Consider the following 17,104-nt stretch of genomic DNA (forward strand, 5'->3'; position numbering starts at 1 on the left):
GAGTAAATCTAAATAATGAATTCCTTTTTCATGAGGTGCTCGAATCCAAAATGGTATTGTATGTGTTTCTCCAATATTTAATATATTATTATTAGAAGATAATGGAATTTTTAATACAAGTCTGTTATTTTTTTTTATCGTATGTTCTGAAATCATAAGTAAAATACTAATATTGGTATTCAATTATTTTAATTATTGAATGAAATATATAAATTATATTTACTTTCTTGTATATTTATGTACTCATCTCCTAATGAAAAAAGTTTAGCATCTGTAGATGCCAAAAAAATATTTGTTAATGAAGAATTGCCCACATTTTTCAATATAATATCTATTTTTTGAATTTCACCACATAACATTTCTGAAGATAATTTACTAAAGAAAATCTAAAAATAAATTTTTATCAACTATATTGTATCAATATAATGTATAATTTTAAATACTTTATATATAATTGTATTTGAATATTTAATACCTGCATAAAGGGAGCTTTTTCAATAATATTCATTTCTAATCTATAATCTACACCATATATATTTGTACCAGGTTTTTCTTTAATATTTTTTAATCTAGGTCCTTTAATTTCAAATAATCTTTTTCCAGTAATAGCTATTGTTGGATTAACAATTGGTGGATCTATTATATGAGTTGGATTAGATAAATCATAGCTTAAACCTAATACTTTTAATTCGCCTATTTTTTTTGGTATAAGACATAGTATAATGCTTTGCTTGGTAATAGGTTGTAAAATAATTTTTTCGATTGCTTGTGTTTCCACTAATTGTAATTTTTCTGATGATTTCATTTCATTCGTAATTTGTCCATTGGAGGATGTAAATGACCATAACAAAGTTAAATTGGACAATGGTAGCGGTATGTGTAATGGATTATATAATTCAATAAAAAAATGCACTGGTTCATTTAAAACTGCATTTGGTTTTACGCTATTATTACTTGTTTTAGAATATAATGCAACTGTGGGTTTGAATATCATAGGAGGAAATCCCTGAGCTTCTGTTATTAACATTTCTTCCATTTTTGACCATCTTACATCATCACAGTCTTCAGTATTAAATGAAACATGACTTGCTGGAATATTATTTTCATATGATTTAGCTATAGGACCAAAAAGTACTTTAATATCATTACTATCTATTAATGGCAAAGGCAAGATAGGAAGCTCATGACGATTTGATAAACCTTCCTGCAACAGTAACTATAATATGTAATTAATATGACAATCAATATATATATATTATGAAATTAATAATATGTATAATATAAATAAATAATATAAATAATATAAATAATATAATAATATAAATAAATAATAATATATATAAACTTATACATACATTATGGATATGTAAAAATTCACGTAAAAATGCAGCTTGTTGTATACCTGGTTGTTTACTATAAGCATTGAGTAATTTTTGAAATGCTTTTACTGCTTCACTAACTTGTTTCAATGATGCAGCTTGTCTACCAATTGTAAAATGTATATGATCTTCAGCTAATGACCAACCTCTTTCATTATATATCTAAGAAAAAATATATAAATGTAAAATAAACAATTTATTTAACATAATAAAAGAATATTGGAAATCAACTAAATATACTTGGTATGCTTGTTGATAACATCGTAAAGAATGTTTTCTTTGACCTGCTTTTGAAAATCGATGACCAGCAAGAACAGCATGAAATGCATACTTGCGCACCATTTTTGGTCCAATAAAACAATAAGCAGCTTGTTCTAATAAGAGTGCAGAACGCAAATCTGAATCTTCACTAGTCATACGAATTAATTGTTTAGCAGCCTCTCCATATAAATTTCTACCTTTTAAACATTCTGCACTGAGTAACGTTGCTCTTGTTGCAAATTGAGGCATTTTGCAACTAGTTGAATAAGTTAATATTGCATCATCCATATATTCAATAGTCTTTCTATTAGTTTCACCTTGCATGAATGCACTTAAAGCAGCCATTTCAAGAGCACCTGCATAATAAAGCCAAGCTTGATCTGCTGCAAAATCTCTTTTTGCACTATGATATGTTTGGTAAGCAAGTGAATAGTGACCAAACATAAAACATAAGTCACCTAAGCGACGCAATTGTAGTTCTGGAGATTCTGTTGTATAACTGAAATCCAAACAAGCCAGAACTTTATATATTTATATAATACTACATATTTTATTTTTATTTAATACTTATTTTTTATTATATAATATAAAATAGTATACATAATATAATATAAAATAGTATAAAAATAGTATAATATAATATAATAATAAACATACATTACAGCATTTGAAGGAGTAGGTCCTGGTATTCCGGGTTTATTTGTTCCAAACCATCGTCTTGTAGCACTAAAAAGTGATCTACTAACACCTTTTTTATTTGAAATTACATCATTTAACAAACTAATTTGTTTTTCCACATAAGGTAATAAACTTTTTAAGCAAAATTCTGTTATTAATGTTCGTAATCTTTCAAGATCTTGTGTGGATAATCTAACACCATGTTGTATTGCTAAATAATTAGGAGAATCTGCCCAAACATTTACATTTATTGGGGCATCATTAATTTGTTTTCCATATAGAACAGAACTTCGTGATTTATCAGCTGTTGGACTTAAAGGATGAATTGTAACAGGAATAGCTTCTTGTCCAATTTCTAAATGTATATTTCTTGATTCAGATATTTCAGAAGTAAAGCTAATAATATCATTTAAATTTGGAGAAATTAATACAGAATTTTGTGAAGCAATTGGTGTTCCAGCCTGGCTTGTCCTAAAATATCATATTCATAATTATTTCATAAATTTTTTAAAAATATAATAGAAACATACTTATCAGTATCCATTGTAACTTCATTTGGCATAGAAGAAACACCACTAGTATCTGCAGGTGTACGAGGAGAACTATTTTGTTCACTACCTCCTGATATTTCTGAATGTTTCACTAAAAATTGACTCCAAGGATCTGGTAAATGAGTATTATCATCAATTTGCCCTGGTGGTCGTGAATTCATTTGCAATAAGAAACAATTATTAGCACCATAAATATTTTTCATTTCCGCAAAAATTTTTTCAGCTCTATAAAAATTATATAGAAATAATTCATTCTTATGAACAATATTTTATAAAAAAAAATTATAAAAATGAAAATAAATACTTGTTTTTATCATCTTGTAAAGTATCATATATTAAAATATAATATCTTAATGTATTATTATTAAACCATTTTGGCAATTTTCCAGGTATATTTTGATGTAATTGTGTACCCATATTTTGTATTTTTTCTAAAGGATTGTCTTCTGTTGTGGAAACTACTATCATACAAGCAAGAAAATGTTTTGTAAATTCATGGTCTGATGGAAATTGGACATTTAAAAACATTTCTCGCCATGCTTCAAACCATGGAACTGATATTGGTACATCAAGCTCTGTTGTTCCAATTTGAATAATAGTTGTATGCTCGCACATAGCTGAACTAACTGCTTCATTTAACATTTTTCTAGCAATACTTGGTTCTGGAGGTTGTGCATTAACATCTTGTATAAAAAGTCGAAGGTTTCTAATATTTATAATATTTCCTTGCGGATCTTTAAAATGACCTATAAAACAAAAGGAATTTATAAATATTTCAAAATAATATGCATAATATTCATAATATGCATATAATATAAAGTAAATCTAAAAATAATAAAAAATTTATTTAATAATTTTTTCAAAATTTATTTTTACATTATATAAAAATAATTGTATATAAATACAATTTATAATATTTTAACAAAAATTTGTATTTAAAATAAAAAAGCAATCCTTTATCTTTATCATTATATAAAACTTTTAATTTAATTTATTATAATTGATGATACATAATTTTTATCTATTTTAATATTTTGAATGAACTACTTACCTTCAGTATTTAATTTACAAAACGGTTGTAAAAGTTCAACGAATGATAAATTATTTTTCTGACATACAGTATCAGCTGCTATCGAACATATTGCAGCAATTTGCGGTGAAAAAGCATTACATATAAATTCACGAGGGGTTAACTTACATTGAGCCATGATAATTGCTAGAAAATCTATAAATAATTAAAATTATGTTTAGCTAATTATACGATAACAATCATTTTGAGCGTTAAATTGTTATCATTCATCATCTTATTAAAAATTGACACAATCAAACTTTCTATATATCTCAAAGTAATAGTAAACATTTTAAACAGCTGTTCTATGAATATTTACCCGTGAAAGGTAAAAATATGAAGATGACATATATCTATCTTAATATTAGCCTTCAGACGGAAATACTATATATAATTTTTTCAAATTTAATACTATAGATGGCAGATCTTTGGATAAATTATATTCAAAAGAATAAAAATATTTATTCATTTCATTGAATATTTTTAATATATATGATAGTTATTTAAATTTATTAAAAAAATATATATTTTATATATTGAATTTCTTATTTTATGTAATTAAATTTATTTTGTAAATAGATAAAGGTTAATATTTAAAATTTATTAAATTATATATATAATTTATAATATTAATATATTATTTATTAACTTACATATATAACAATCATATTATATGTATATTATATTAATTATCCTAATAAATAATTAAATATATTATATAATATATTGTAATTATAATTTATATTATAATTTATATTATTTAATATAAATTAAATAAAAATTGTAATTACGAAGATATATATAAATTTTAATTAATAAGAAATAATACAAAATATTTTAAAAATTAATCGACAAAATTTTATTAATTCCTAAAAAAATTTTAAACAACAATTTTTTACAAAAATTTTTTTTTTAGTTTTATTAACAAATTAGTAAGAAAAATCGATTATTATAAAATTATTATAAAATATAGAAAATCATTATGTTGCGAAAATCATTTCATTGGAATTTATATACATCTCGCTGCTGTGAATCATTGAATTCAAATAAACAAATAGAAGCAACATATATTGAAATAAATGTGCTGAATAATTATTGAGTAAAAGTTATGTTAAATTATACTTTATTCATGAACAATAAATAAACTGTGATGACAATGAATAAAGTATTTAATAATTTACTCTATACTTACATTTATATAAATATTGTATCTGTACAATATTTATATCTGTATATTTGTATATAAAAGATTAATAATAACTCTAATAATAAACAAATTAAAAATAATCTTAATAGGAAATTAAAATCATATTGGCATTAGAAACGACAATTCATCAAAGGCAATAAAATGTATCTATTTCGTCATTTGCTTTTAATTGTGCTGTCCTGTTGTCCAAAATAAATAACAAATTAATGTTAGAAATATTGGGTATACCATATTATGTTTTTATTGCTAATTTGCATAATTATAAAAAGAAAAGAACTTAAATATTTTTAATATTTTTCTACTATATATATTTCTATTATCAATCTAACAAACTTCGTTATAATAGATCCTCTATCAAATCTGTTTTTAAATAAAAAACTAATATCAAAATTTGAAAAAGATTTGAAATCTAATGAAAGCAATAAAAGTTGACAAAATCTATACAAAATCATATCTATCTATCTATATAGCTATCTATATATATTAGATCTTTGGTTAGATAAATATTATAACCTACTATCAATTGGAAATAAGAATAAAACAAATTTGTACAGCAAATTGTAATATCAAAAATATAATAAAATCTAAATATATTCTGCAATTTTAACAATTTAAATTTTAAATGCAAGCACATAATTAAATAGTTTATGATCATTTAGAACGTAATAAGAATCATCATATAAATTTAATATCTTTTTTTAATAAATTCTTTTTTTTGTAAAATGAATTTTAATATTATTAATAAAATAGAATAAATTTTAAATGCTAGATATGCTATTTAAAATTTAAATAATTGATATTAAAAATTTGCTATTTTTGCTATCTTTTTAATATCAAAATCTGCTGAAACAAATTGTTTTGTTTTTGTTCTTAATTTGACAACAAATTATATTAATTCATTTTATTTATTTTTTCTTTATCTGCTTTAGCAGGTTTGTTATATTTTTATTATTAATCTACTAATAAATTTGGATATATCAAATTTGTAATTTTTGTTATAAAGTATTTTAACTATTGTTTAAATCTATTGTTCATTGATTAAGTGATTTGACTGACTAACTATTTTTACTTTTTATTTATATATTAATTAATTAAAATATTTATATTTTAACGAACATCAATTTGAATTCAAATTTAAAGAAATATGTTAAATATAATATACTTGCAAAAATATTACAATTTTTATAATTATGTAGAATATTAACATATTCAATACTGGAGATTCTAGAAATAAAAATTTTTTTTTCCGTTAATTTATAATTTTATTTATTAAATTATAAACAATTAAAATTGTCTTAGATGAAGTGAAATAGAGATAAAGTAAAATAATTCTTTGCTTCATCTAATTCAGTATTCAATTATTTATTATTTAATTTATTAAATTAATTGATAATATAATTAATTTATAATATAATTTAATTAAATAAATCATTATTTTTGTATTTGTTTTGATTTTTAAAATCAATCTTTCAAAAGTATTTCACAAATATATCAATATACCTATACAAATATATTTTGTACAGTTTCATTTTATAGAATATATAAATATTGAAAAAATTGAAAAAAATTGAAAATTTAAATAGAAATAAAACTTGATGAATGTAATAATATGATATTAATGTATTATTAATTTAAATTCTTTTCTAACAATAATAATTTTTATCATATTTTATTATTTTATATATATAAATGTTTATACTAAATGTAAAAAAATATAACATTATGAAAATCGAATATCTAAAAAATATCGATTAGTGAAACGAATTCGATAAAAGAAAAATCGAAAGTTTCATATTATTCAAATATCGATAAATATTGTCGACATATCGATAATTTACAATCTAGTTAAATATATTTATATATATGTATATATATATATATGTATATACATACATAATTTCTTTAGATCATCTTAGATCGCGTAATCAACAGCTTTTTCGTAAGCATATTGGTATTTTAATTCTTATTAAGGTATAGTTTGTAATTATATAAAAAAATAATATGTGATATGAATATATAATAGGTAAAAAAAATATAATTATTCTTATATAAATGAATTATTATAATAACTTTTATATTGTTTGACATTCGAATTGTATATATGACAACTATGTAAGTTTGTAGTTTGTTAGCAACACATTCCTTCAAAATAAACAAATCCTTATTTATATAAATGATTGATTAAAATATTTTTTATTATAAATAGAATATATATTTTTATAACAAAAAAACATCAAAATGTTATATTTGGAAATTTAACTTTTTATTGTTTGAAATATAATAAAAATTGCAATAAAAATTTTATTATAAATATATATAAAAATATTTGATAATTTTGTTTAAATGTATAAATTTAAAATATATTATATTTTATATTATATATTATATATTATTATTTTAATGAAAAAATATCTTTTTTTCATGTTTCAGTTGAGCAACAAATGATATGTATAATGTATTTATATAAATCTTATATTTAGTTATTTAATGTAAATTAATATAAAATTATAAAAAAAATATTCTAATTGGTATGTATATTCTAATATCATAAATCTATAGAATAAAAATTGGATTTAAATGTTAAAAAATATTTATTATTGTGTCACAAATGTGTCAATAAACAAGTTAAATTTTTACATGAATGACTATCTTCTATTAATAAATAAAATTTAGTGTACTATTATATGATATAAAAACATGGCAGAAAATGGATCTATCATAATACCAAATATAAAACAATTACATGAGAATGATCATACATCTACTATTAATATAGATTATTCTAGCATTAGAGGAAAGGTATTTTTTCTGATATCTTATATATATTTTCAATAATCTTATGATAAATAATGAATTAATTTTAATAAATTACAGAGTATTTTAGTTAGTCCATCAGAAGATCAATATGAATTATTACTTAAACATTTAAAAGAAAGAATTCAAGATGGTGGTAGTGAAACAATTTTTGATATTGGTATTAGTGGAGGTATATATTTTTATAATATTTATAAAAAATTTTTATATAAAATTTTTATATTCATAATCTGTGTTAATTTAGATGGTTCTGAAGATGGTTTAAAAGAAGATGAATATGAAGCATCACTTGCAACTTTACAATCTCTTGCTGCAACATTAGAAGCAGATTGTGTACTTTTACGTCAAAGTAAAGTTGATCATGGTCTTATAGGACAATATTTAGTGAGAAGGCGTTTAGATAGACAAGATTTCTTAGAAATAAGGTACTTGTTTTAAAAAAATAATATTAAAGTAAATAATGTTATATATAATGTTATATGTATATATATTAAAATAATGTTATAATAATATTATTAGTGAATTTAAATTTAACTTATAGAGTGGCTGTTGTTGGTAATGTTGATGCTGGGAAATCAACACTTTTAGGTGTATTAACACATGGAGAACTTGATAATGGTCGAGGTTTGGCACGTCAAAAATTGTTCCGACATAAACATGAAGCTGAAACAGGACGTACTAGCTCAGTTGGAAATGATATTCTTGGATTTGATAGTGTTGGTATGAAAACAAGTTTGATAAATTAAAAATAATTATATCATTATAGAGTTGTATCATTGTAGTGCATATCATAATGTATATGAACATATTTTAAATTTAGGTAATGTAGTAAATAAACCAGAACATGGATCTTTAGATTGGGTTAAAATATGTGAGAAATCTTCTAAAGTTATAACATTTATTGATTTAGCTGGTCATGAAAGATATTTGAAAACAACTGTTTTTGGAATGACAGGACATGCCCCTGATTTTGGTAAAATTATTTTCATTTAATTTAGATAATAATTTTACATAATATTTATTATGTGTATATTTATTTTACATGTATAATTTTTTAAATATTTATTTAGGTATGTTAATGGTTGGAGCAAATGCTGGCATTGTTGGAATGACAAAAGAACATTTAGGTTTGGCTTTAGCTTTATCAGTTCCAGTATTTGTTGTAGTTACAAAAATTGATATGTGTCCACCAAATATATTACAAGAAAATTTAAGATTATTAATAAGGATCTTAAAGTCCCCAGGTTGTAGAAAAGTACCTGTTACTGTAAAAACTCCTGATGATGTTGTTGTTAGTGCTACTAATTTTGTATCAGAACGGTTAGTTTCTATCTGTCTATATATAATATTATGTTATTTTTATAGAAATATTTTAATTATTGATATATTTATGTAGATTATGTCCTATCTTTCAAGTATCAAATGTTACGGGAGAAAACTTAAACCTCCTTAAAATGTTTCTAAATTTATTAACTGCAAGAATGACTAGTCATGAAGATGAACCAGCGGAATTTCAAATAGATGATACATATTCAGTGCCAGTCAGTATTTAATTTTCACAAATGAAAAATTGTTTTAATCTTCATTCTATATGTTTTTAGGGAGTAGGTACTGTTGTTTCTGGCACAACATTAAAAGGTATCATAAAATTAAACGATATTCTATTATTAGGACCCGATCCTTTAGGTCGATTTATTCCAATTGCAATAAAAAGCATCCATAGAAAAAGAATGCCTGTTCGAGAAGTAAGGGGTGGTCAAACTGCTAGTTTTGCATTGAAAAAGATTAAAAGATCGCAAATTAGAAAAGGTATGGTAATGGTTGCACAAGCATTAAATCCACAGGCTTGTTGGGAATTTGAAGGAGAAATTCTTGTATTGCATCATCCTACAACAATAAGTTCTTGTTACCAAGCTATGGGTAAAATTAATTTCTTTTAATTGAATTTTAATTTAAAATTCATTATATTTTAATACTTAGTATTTGAAATTTTTAGTACATTGTGGAAGTATAAGACAAACAGCATCTATAATTTCTATGTCCCAAGATTGTTTAAGAACAGGTGACAAAGCTTTAGTACGCTTTAGATTTATAAAACATCCTGAGTATATAAAACCAGGACAAAGAATGGTATTTAGGGAAGGACGCACTAAAGCAGTGGGCAATGTAATAAAATTAATTCCATATTCTAACACTACAGTTATACAAACATGTAGAACTAATAAACCAAATAAAATATCTCAAAATCGACAAAATTCTTCATCTGCAATACAAGTATATATAAAAAAATATTTATTATCTCATACAAAAATAAGAATTTTACAAATGATATATATAAATTTATTTATTAGTTATTAGATGCAACTGAAACAAATTCTTCATTTGAAGGACAAACATCAAAACAAGAAAATATACTTCAAAAATCTAATAAACGTCAAAATAAAAAAGGTAGAGGACGAAGGGGAGGACGATCTCATAATACAATAAATAGTATTATTCAACCATTATCGGAACAAAATCCTCCTATGAAATTATGAATTGTTTTGTGTTTTAAACTTTTAAACATGTATATATATAGAAACTTATAGAACACCAATATATTTATGAGGCATTTTTAAAAAATTGATTCTAGAAATTAAAACAAACAAAAAAATTCCTATACAAAAATCTTGATTGAAACTTATTTATTAAGTTATAAACAGTTGCATTAAATAAAACAGAAAAAAATGACAAAAAAAGAAATGACTCTTCAAAAGTGCCTCATGAATCTATATTCTATATTATCAAATTATTTTACAATTTTCGAAAATTAATATAAAATTGTTTATTTTTAAATGATTCTAGTTTTTATTCTTAATAATTATAATTCTAAAAAATATATTATATAAATACAAGTATATTTTTTAAAATATATAAATTTTCAAGAATTGTAAAATATATTGTTTATGTATACATATAAATCGTGCGCGCGTGCGCGTGCGTGTGTGTGTGTGTTATGTATAAATATATTTTTATTTTAGTAGTTATTTATATTAAAATATAAAATTATTTTATATAATAATGACAATTTTATCTAATTTGGGGTTACTTATATTCTTAAGAATTGTGATCTTTATTCTTGTAGAAAAAACCCCTAAACTATTAATCTAATATACATCGTGCTTTCAACCCTATTAGAGTACAAATTGTCTTTCACAGTTTTTGAGTAAATTAATTAAAAAATTTAAAATGTCATTTTTAAACGTATGGAAAAATATATGTTGTTGTTCTTAAAGTGTTTTATTTTTATAAAATGCATAAATGTATTTCAAATAATATTTAGCAAATATAATCTATATATTCAAAATATTCTGTTTTTTTTTTATTATTATAAACTATATTATAAAATTTTATTATAAAACTATCTATATTTTTAATTTCTTAAACAAATTTTAAATGTATAACAAATTCATTATATTATGTTAATATTATTATATATAATTGTATTAATATTATAATCAACATTCTAAAAACAAAAAGAAATTATTTATCAAATTAAATTTATAATAAAACTTCTATAAATAATCTATTTTTATGTTAATGAATAAAATTTTTTATAGAAAGAAAATATAATTATGTTTAAAGATGTATTAGATATTTTATTTTTAATAAATAATGTTCTTTTTGAAAATTTTTATATTAACAGTATACAGTCTTTTTGAAAATTTTTATATTAATATACAGTATATCTGTATAATAAATAATAATATAAAATAATAAAAAAAGAAAGGATTTTTTATTATTAAAAGATATAAATAATGAATGAAAAAAATATTTACAAATAATAAAAAAAATATTTAATATATATGTATAATATAATTTTTATAAATAATAAATTATATATTATAATAAAAAAATTCTAATGTTTATTAGATAATTAATAATAAAAAAAAAGAAAAAAAATATAAAATGATTAAATTAGTTTTTATTCATGTAAAAATAATACTAAATATTAATATTAAATTATATTATAATAAATATATTGTATAATATTGTATAATAATTATATTGTAATAAAAGAAAAATTTTTATAAAATTTTATAAATATATAACAATCTTTATTTATATTTATTATAATATAAAAAATAGTAATTGTACATAAAAATAAAATTTAAGTTTCTTTATGTTAGATAAAATAAATTTAAAAAATTATAAATTTTCATATTTTTTTATTATTACTTATTTATAAGACAATTATTACAAATATAATTTGTAACTAAATCAAGACTACAATAAATTATAGCTATAACATATTTTTAAAACAATTACTTTAATAAATTTTTCTTTATCTTATTTTTTACTTTATGTAAATTTTTTTTAAGTGTAACGAAAAGTTTTTAATCATCTATCAAATTTAGTTATAATAATATTTTTACAAAAACTACTTTCGTGAATTTTTCTTTATTTCATTTTTTGCTTCTTGTAATTTTTCTTTAATATATTTTGTAATTTTTAATCGTTCAAAAAATTTTTCTTGATTAAAAGGTAAAGAAATACCATGTGTTCTACTTTGAAGTATTAAATATGCTATAAACTGTGCAGATCGTCTAATTGGTTTTGTATTTGCCAATTTATTGATTAATTGTTCATTATGTATCAAATATGTAAATAAGATACGCCAAAAACCCATGTTTGATTTGCTTTTTTTAAAAAGCAAATAAAAATATTTATATTTTTGGAACTTCAAATGTACACATGTTACGATATTTTAATAAGAGCTCTCGTTTAAGTCTAAGTTGTTTACGTAAAGTTTCAAGTTTTTGTAATTGTTCTTCTTTACTATATTCTATTCCTGGTAATCTTCTAATCTATAAAATATAAAAACTATATTACATAGTTATACAATATAATATATAATTATAATATATATTCTATATAATGTGCTGATAAATATGCGCTCGCATGTGTATGTGTATATATATATATATATATATATATATATATATTTCTTATATAATTTGTATTATAGAAGATTACATTTAGAAATTTAAAAAAATATATAATTAATATTAAGAATAATATAATAAATATTAAGAAATAGAATTAAGAAATAAATATATATAAAAAAAATATTTATTTGAATTTCATAGCATTTCACCTGAGCTCTTGTAGAATCTAATTTTTTTTGAAGTTCTAAAATTTTATGACTTGTATCTTGTGATTCTTTAGCTTTTTGTGCAGTATCATGTGGATCTTTTTCAACACTAAAAGTAAAATACAAATAGAATAAAATTAATATATAATAAAATTTTTCAAAAAGATATTTATATTAAAAATTTTTAATTAAGATTATTTTAAATATTATATTATATTTTAAATAAATATTATATAATATATTATATTTTAAATAAATATTATATAATATATTATATTTTAAATAAATATTATATAATATATAATATTTATATATGATAAAATTATATATGATATAATTATATAAAATATATATAATTTATATATATATATATATATATATATATATATATATATATATATAATTGCAACAATTATTGACATATTATCGAAATTTAAAATATTTAAAATATAACCTAAGTATATTTTTCAATTAATTTAAAAAATGTTTTATAAAAGAAAAATATTTTCTTAAATATGATTTTAAAGAAACAATTTATACAAGGAAAAATATCGAATCAAAAAAATTAATATAAAAATACTAAATGAATTATATCTTTATTTAAAAATAATTCAAAATCATTAAACAACAACTATTTTTATTATCAAATTATTAAAATGTCCAAACCTTCGAATTATTTCATATATAATTGGTAATATTTCAATATCCAAATCATCCACTGTAAATTGTGGACGTAAAGTACTTTCCTCCGATAATTCTGATTCCATTATAACATTTTGATGAAATATAAATAATACAATGTAAATTATAATATTTTTTGTGTTTCTATGAATTTTCATATGTTAGAATACTATCGTTGATTAAAAATCATCCTTAAATAGTGATTTTTTAGTAACTAGATTCTTGTAACTAAATTCACGATCTTCATCTTGTAATCTATTTCAGCTTGGTTGATTTCTTCGTCATTTTACATCGATAAGAAACGCAAGGTATCGTTCATGTTAATTCATTTTAATCTTAAAATATCCAAATATATATTAATCATCCTTATGTTCTATATTGTTTTAAATTATTAAAAAAGTTTATACAATTATTATTTTTTTCTTTACATGATTTTTATTTATTGTTAACAGTCAATATGGGGCGTCGACCAGCTAGATGGTATGTAATACATATATTTATATTTATTTAATAAATTTTATATCTTACAAAGTTTTATACAATTATAATTAAATATATTGATAATAATTTTTTCTAGTTTATTATGAAAAGTTTTTATATTTCTATTAATTTTTAATTTTTTGTTTTTAATTATACATATATTTTTAATACGAATTTTTTTTTTTTTTTAGCTATCGATATTGTAAGAATAAACCTTATCCTAAATCAAGATTTTGTAGAGGTGTGCCTGATCCAAAAATACGTATTTTTGATCTTGGAAAAAAGAAAGCTTCTGTGGAAGATTTTCCATTATGTGTACACTTGGTATCAGATGAATATGAACAACTTAGTTCTGAAGCTCTTGAAGCTGGACGTATTTGTGCAAATAAATATATGGTGAAAAATGCTGGAAAAGATCAGTTTCATATTCGTATGAGACTGCATCCATTTCATGTTATTCGTATCAATAAAATGTTATCATGTGCTGGAGCTGATAGGTAATATAAATAATTTAATAATAATTAAATTTTTTAAAATAATATTGAATATTAATAATTAAGATATGTACATCAGAGCAAATTCTATTATATATAGAAAAAAAACAAGCGCACATATGCTCTTCAATACATATGTTATCTGTGTTAATAATATTAATAATATTAAATATAGAATTATATTTAATAATTGTAATTAATTTTATTTTTTTTTATGTTTTAAGACTTCAAACAGGAATGAGAGGTGCTTTTGGTAAACCTCAAGGTACTGTAGCCAGGGTTCATATTGGACAACCCATTATGAGTGTACGCTCATCTGATCGTCATAAGGCTGCAGTAGTTGAAGCATTACGACGTGCAAAATTCAAATTCCCTGGTCGTCAAAAGATATATGTTTCAAAGAAATGGGGTTTTACCAAATATGATCGTGCAGAATATGAAGAACTGAAAGCAGCAGGTCGATTAGCTCCAGATGGTTGTAATGTCAAATACTTACCAGAACATGGACCACTTGATGAATGGAAAAAATTCAGAAAAGTTCTTGCTGCTGCTTAAATAAAATATGATTTTTTGAATTTGAATTTTATTAAATAATTAAAAATAAATACATGTTTTTAATTTTTCCATATTTATTATACTTTGTTATACTTTATTCTGTAATTGTTATATTTTTATATTATATTAGTTTATTTATTATTATTTCTTGATTTAAATATTTTATTTAATTTGGTAAAATTAAAAATCAAAAATTAAAATATTTAAACTGTTTGATATATTATTTAAGGAAAGTTTATATGTATATTTGTATAATTGTATTTTTTGTTAATTATTTAAAAATTTTATATTATAAAATAATTTAATTTCTTCTCTAAGGAAATTATTTGTTCACTAAAATGTAATTTATAAAGTCTAGCAAAGTCTAAATATGAGTGACCATATATATAATTTTTTATTTACTAAATAATTTTTGTTAATTATAAACATTATTTTTGAAGTTTCGTATTATTACTAATTATTTTCATTATATTTATTACTTTTGTTTAAGGATAATATGGAGATCTACTTAATTTTATCATTTTATTTTCAATATTTAAAAAATCTAAATGAAACAAAAAAAGAAAAAATCATTATATATTCATATTTTTTTTTTCAAATAAATTAATTATTAAAGAAAAAAAGTTATTTTTAAGAGTAATTTTTACAATTAATTCTTCGAATAACATCAAAAAAATAAAAAATAATGCTTTATTAATTATAATATATAAAAATTTTAAGATGATTGCATTGATAAAATATAATTAGTAAAACTTTTAATGTATATTAAAAGTAATACGTAATAATATCTTCTTCTGATAGTTTTGCTAGAAAATTTTATTTCTCAAATTTTTAGTTAGTTTTTAATCTTTTTAAACTTTATTTTTTTTTTTATTTTATTATCTTTATAAATAGAAATGTAAAACACATAAATGTTTCACAAATTAACTTATTAAGATATCGGAAAATATCAGAATATTTTTAATTTTTTTTTATGAATGTCATTTATAACAATGTTATTTATCCAAAAAATAAATTATTTTTATCTTAATAATTTATTTATAATTTAAAAAAATGAATATGCATATTTTTATATATTTTATATATATTATCTCATTTAATATAATTAAATACATGTATTATCTTATTTAAACATTTTAAATAATAACCAAGAAAAAAAAATTAATATAAAATATATATCCTATATTATTCTTAAACAAAGCATTTTGAAATTTCGAGAATGATATTTCAAATGAAAAACATTAGCAAATAATAACAATAATAATAGAAGTTGTTTTCTCATATCTTGTTTTTTAACCAAAAAATGATACATACATAATAGAATTCCAATTTTACAAGTAATTATATTTCTATACTATAATATAGTAGTGACATTTTTAAGAATTATTGTTATTCAAAAATAAAAAACAATAAGAATTATTCAAAAAAATAATAATAATTATAAGAAATTAGTAAATTAAATTAGTAATTTATTATTTTATTTAGATAATTATAAAACTATTTTTTATAATTATAAAACTATTAAAAATTATATTTTATTTTATATAGAAGTTATATTTTATATAGTATATATATATATTTATATATATGAAATTTATTATATTTATGTATTATTTAAAAAAATATTGAATTTATTAAAGCAAGATCATGTTACAAAAACACGATTTATTGACATATCTCTATATTAAAATTTATTATAAATATTAATCTCTATAATAAATATTAAAATTTTTTGTCTCTAAATATAAAAACTGTTAATTAGAAATTCCTGAGATAATTTCAACCAACATTTTCCTTTGCA

At 20.3% G+C, this 17,104-nt stretch overlaps 4 protein-coding genes across 10 annotated transcripts in view; 2 read left to right on the top strand and 2 right to left on the bottom strand.

Moving 5' to 3' along the window:
• LOC108001360 (trafficking protein particle complex subunit 8) overlaps positions 1-4,281 on the bottom strand; it is a 5,559-nt gene extending 1,278 nt beyond the window's left edge. Inside the window, exons 1-10 of one of the 4 annotated variants that reach the window (XM_017062325.3) lie at positions 3,921-4,281; positions 3,174-3,615; positions 2,849-3,094; positions 2,298-2,789; positions 1,838-2,139; positions 1,620-1,753; positions 1,356-1,541; positions 476-1,216; positions 224-386; positions 1-146 (exon numbers count right to left, since the gene is read on the bottom strand). The exon at positions 1-146 is cut by the window's left edge and continues 929 nt beyond it. In XM_017062325.3, coding sequence (XP_016917814.1) covers positions 1-146; positions 224-386; positions 476-1,216; positions 1,356-1,541; positions 1,620-1,753; positions 1,838-2,139; positions 2,298-2,789; positions 2,849-3,094; positions 3,174-3,615; positions 3,921-4,077 — 3,009 coding nt within the window. In that variant the 5' untranslated portion in view covers positions 4,078-4,281. Of the gene's footprint in view, positions 147-223; positions 387-475; positions 1,217-1,355; positions 1,542-1,619; positions 2,140-2,297; positions 2,790-2,848; positions 3,095-3,173; positions 3,616-3,920 lie in introns of all 4 variants that reach the window. The other 3 variants (XM_017062324.3, XM_062075624.1, XM_017062326.3) reach the window with 3 other exon arrangements.
• Positions 4,282-6,993: 2,712 nt separating this feature from the next.
• LOC108001361 (GTP-binding protein 1) lies at positions 6,994-11,305 on the top strand. 4 transcript variants are annotated; one of them, XM_017062327.3, is made up of 11 exons: positions 7,045-7,168; positions 7,576-7,944; positions 8,020-8,131; positions 8,204-8,384; positions 8,501-8,679; positions 8,780-8,932; positions 9,030-9,279; positions 9,356-9,500; positions 9,561-9,879; positions 9,956-10,233; positions 10,311-11,305. In XM_017062327.3, exons 2-11 carry the CDS (start codon positions 7,843-7,845, stop codon positions 10,494-10,496), a joined length of 1,905 nt encoding a protein of 634 aa, XP_016917816.1. In that variant the 5' UTR covers positions 7,045-7,168; positions 7,576-7,842; the 3' UTR covers positions 10,497-11,305. The 4 variants fall into 4 exon arrangements, with proteins under 4 accessions (XP_061931610.1, XP_016917816.1, XP_061931611.1 ...); XM_062075627.1 differs by having other exon boundaries at positions 7,050-7,257; XM_062075628.1 differs by having other exon boundaries at positions 7,055-7,084.
• An 845-nt stretch (positions 11,306-12,150) lies between these two features.
• Positions 12,151-13,932, bottom strand: LOC133666159 (mediator of RNA polymerase II transcription subunit 9). Its single transcript, XM_062075634.1, has 3 exons — positions 13,760-13,932; positions 13,097-13,202; positions 12,151-12,806 (listed from the first exon to the last, which is right to left on the bottom strand). Exons 1-3 carry the CDS (start codon positions 13,930-13,932, stop codon positions 12,666-12,668), a joined length of 420 nt encoding a protein of 139 aa, XP_061931618.1. The 3' UTR covers positions 12,151-12,665.
• A 41-nt stretch (positions 13,933-13,973) lies between these two features.
• LOC108001362 (large ribosomal subunit protein uL16) lies at positions 13,974-15,353 on the top strand. Its single transcript, XM_017062328.3, has 4 exons — positions 13,974-14,082; positions 14,227-14,254; positions 14,446-14,751; positions 14,973-15,353. The coding sequence occupies exons 2-4, from the start codon at positions 14,232-14,234 to the stop codon at positions 15,301-15,303; spliced, it is 660 nt and encodes a 219-aa protein (XP_016917817.1). The 5' UTR covers positions 13,974-14,082; positions 14,227-14,231; the 3' UTR covers positions 15,304-15,353.
• Positions 15,354-17,104: the final 1,751 nt, after the last annotated feature.

Source organism: Apis cerana, linkage group LG5 (assembly GCF_029169275.1).
Source record: "Apis cerana isolate GH-2021 linkage group LG5, AcerK_1.0, whole genome shotgun sequence".
Classification (NCBI taxonomy): Eukaryota; Metazoa; Arthropoda; class Insecta; order Hymenoptera; family Apidae; genus Apis; species Apis cerana.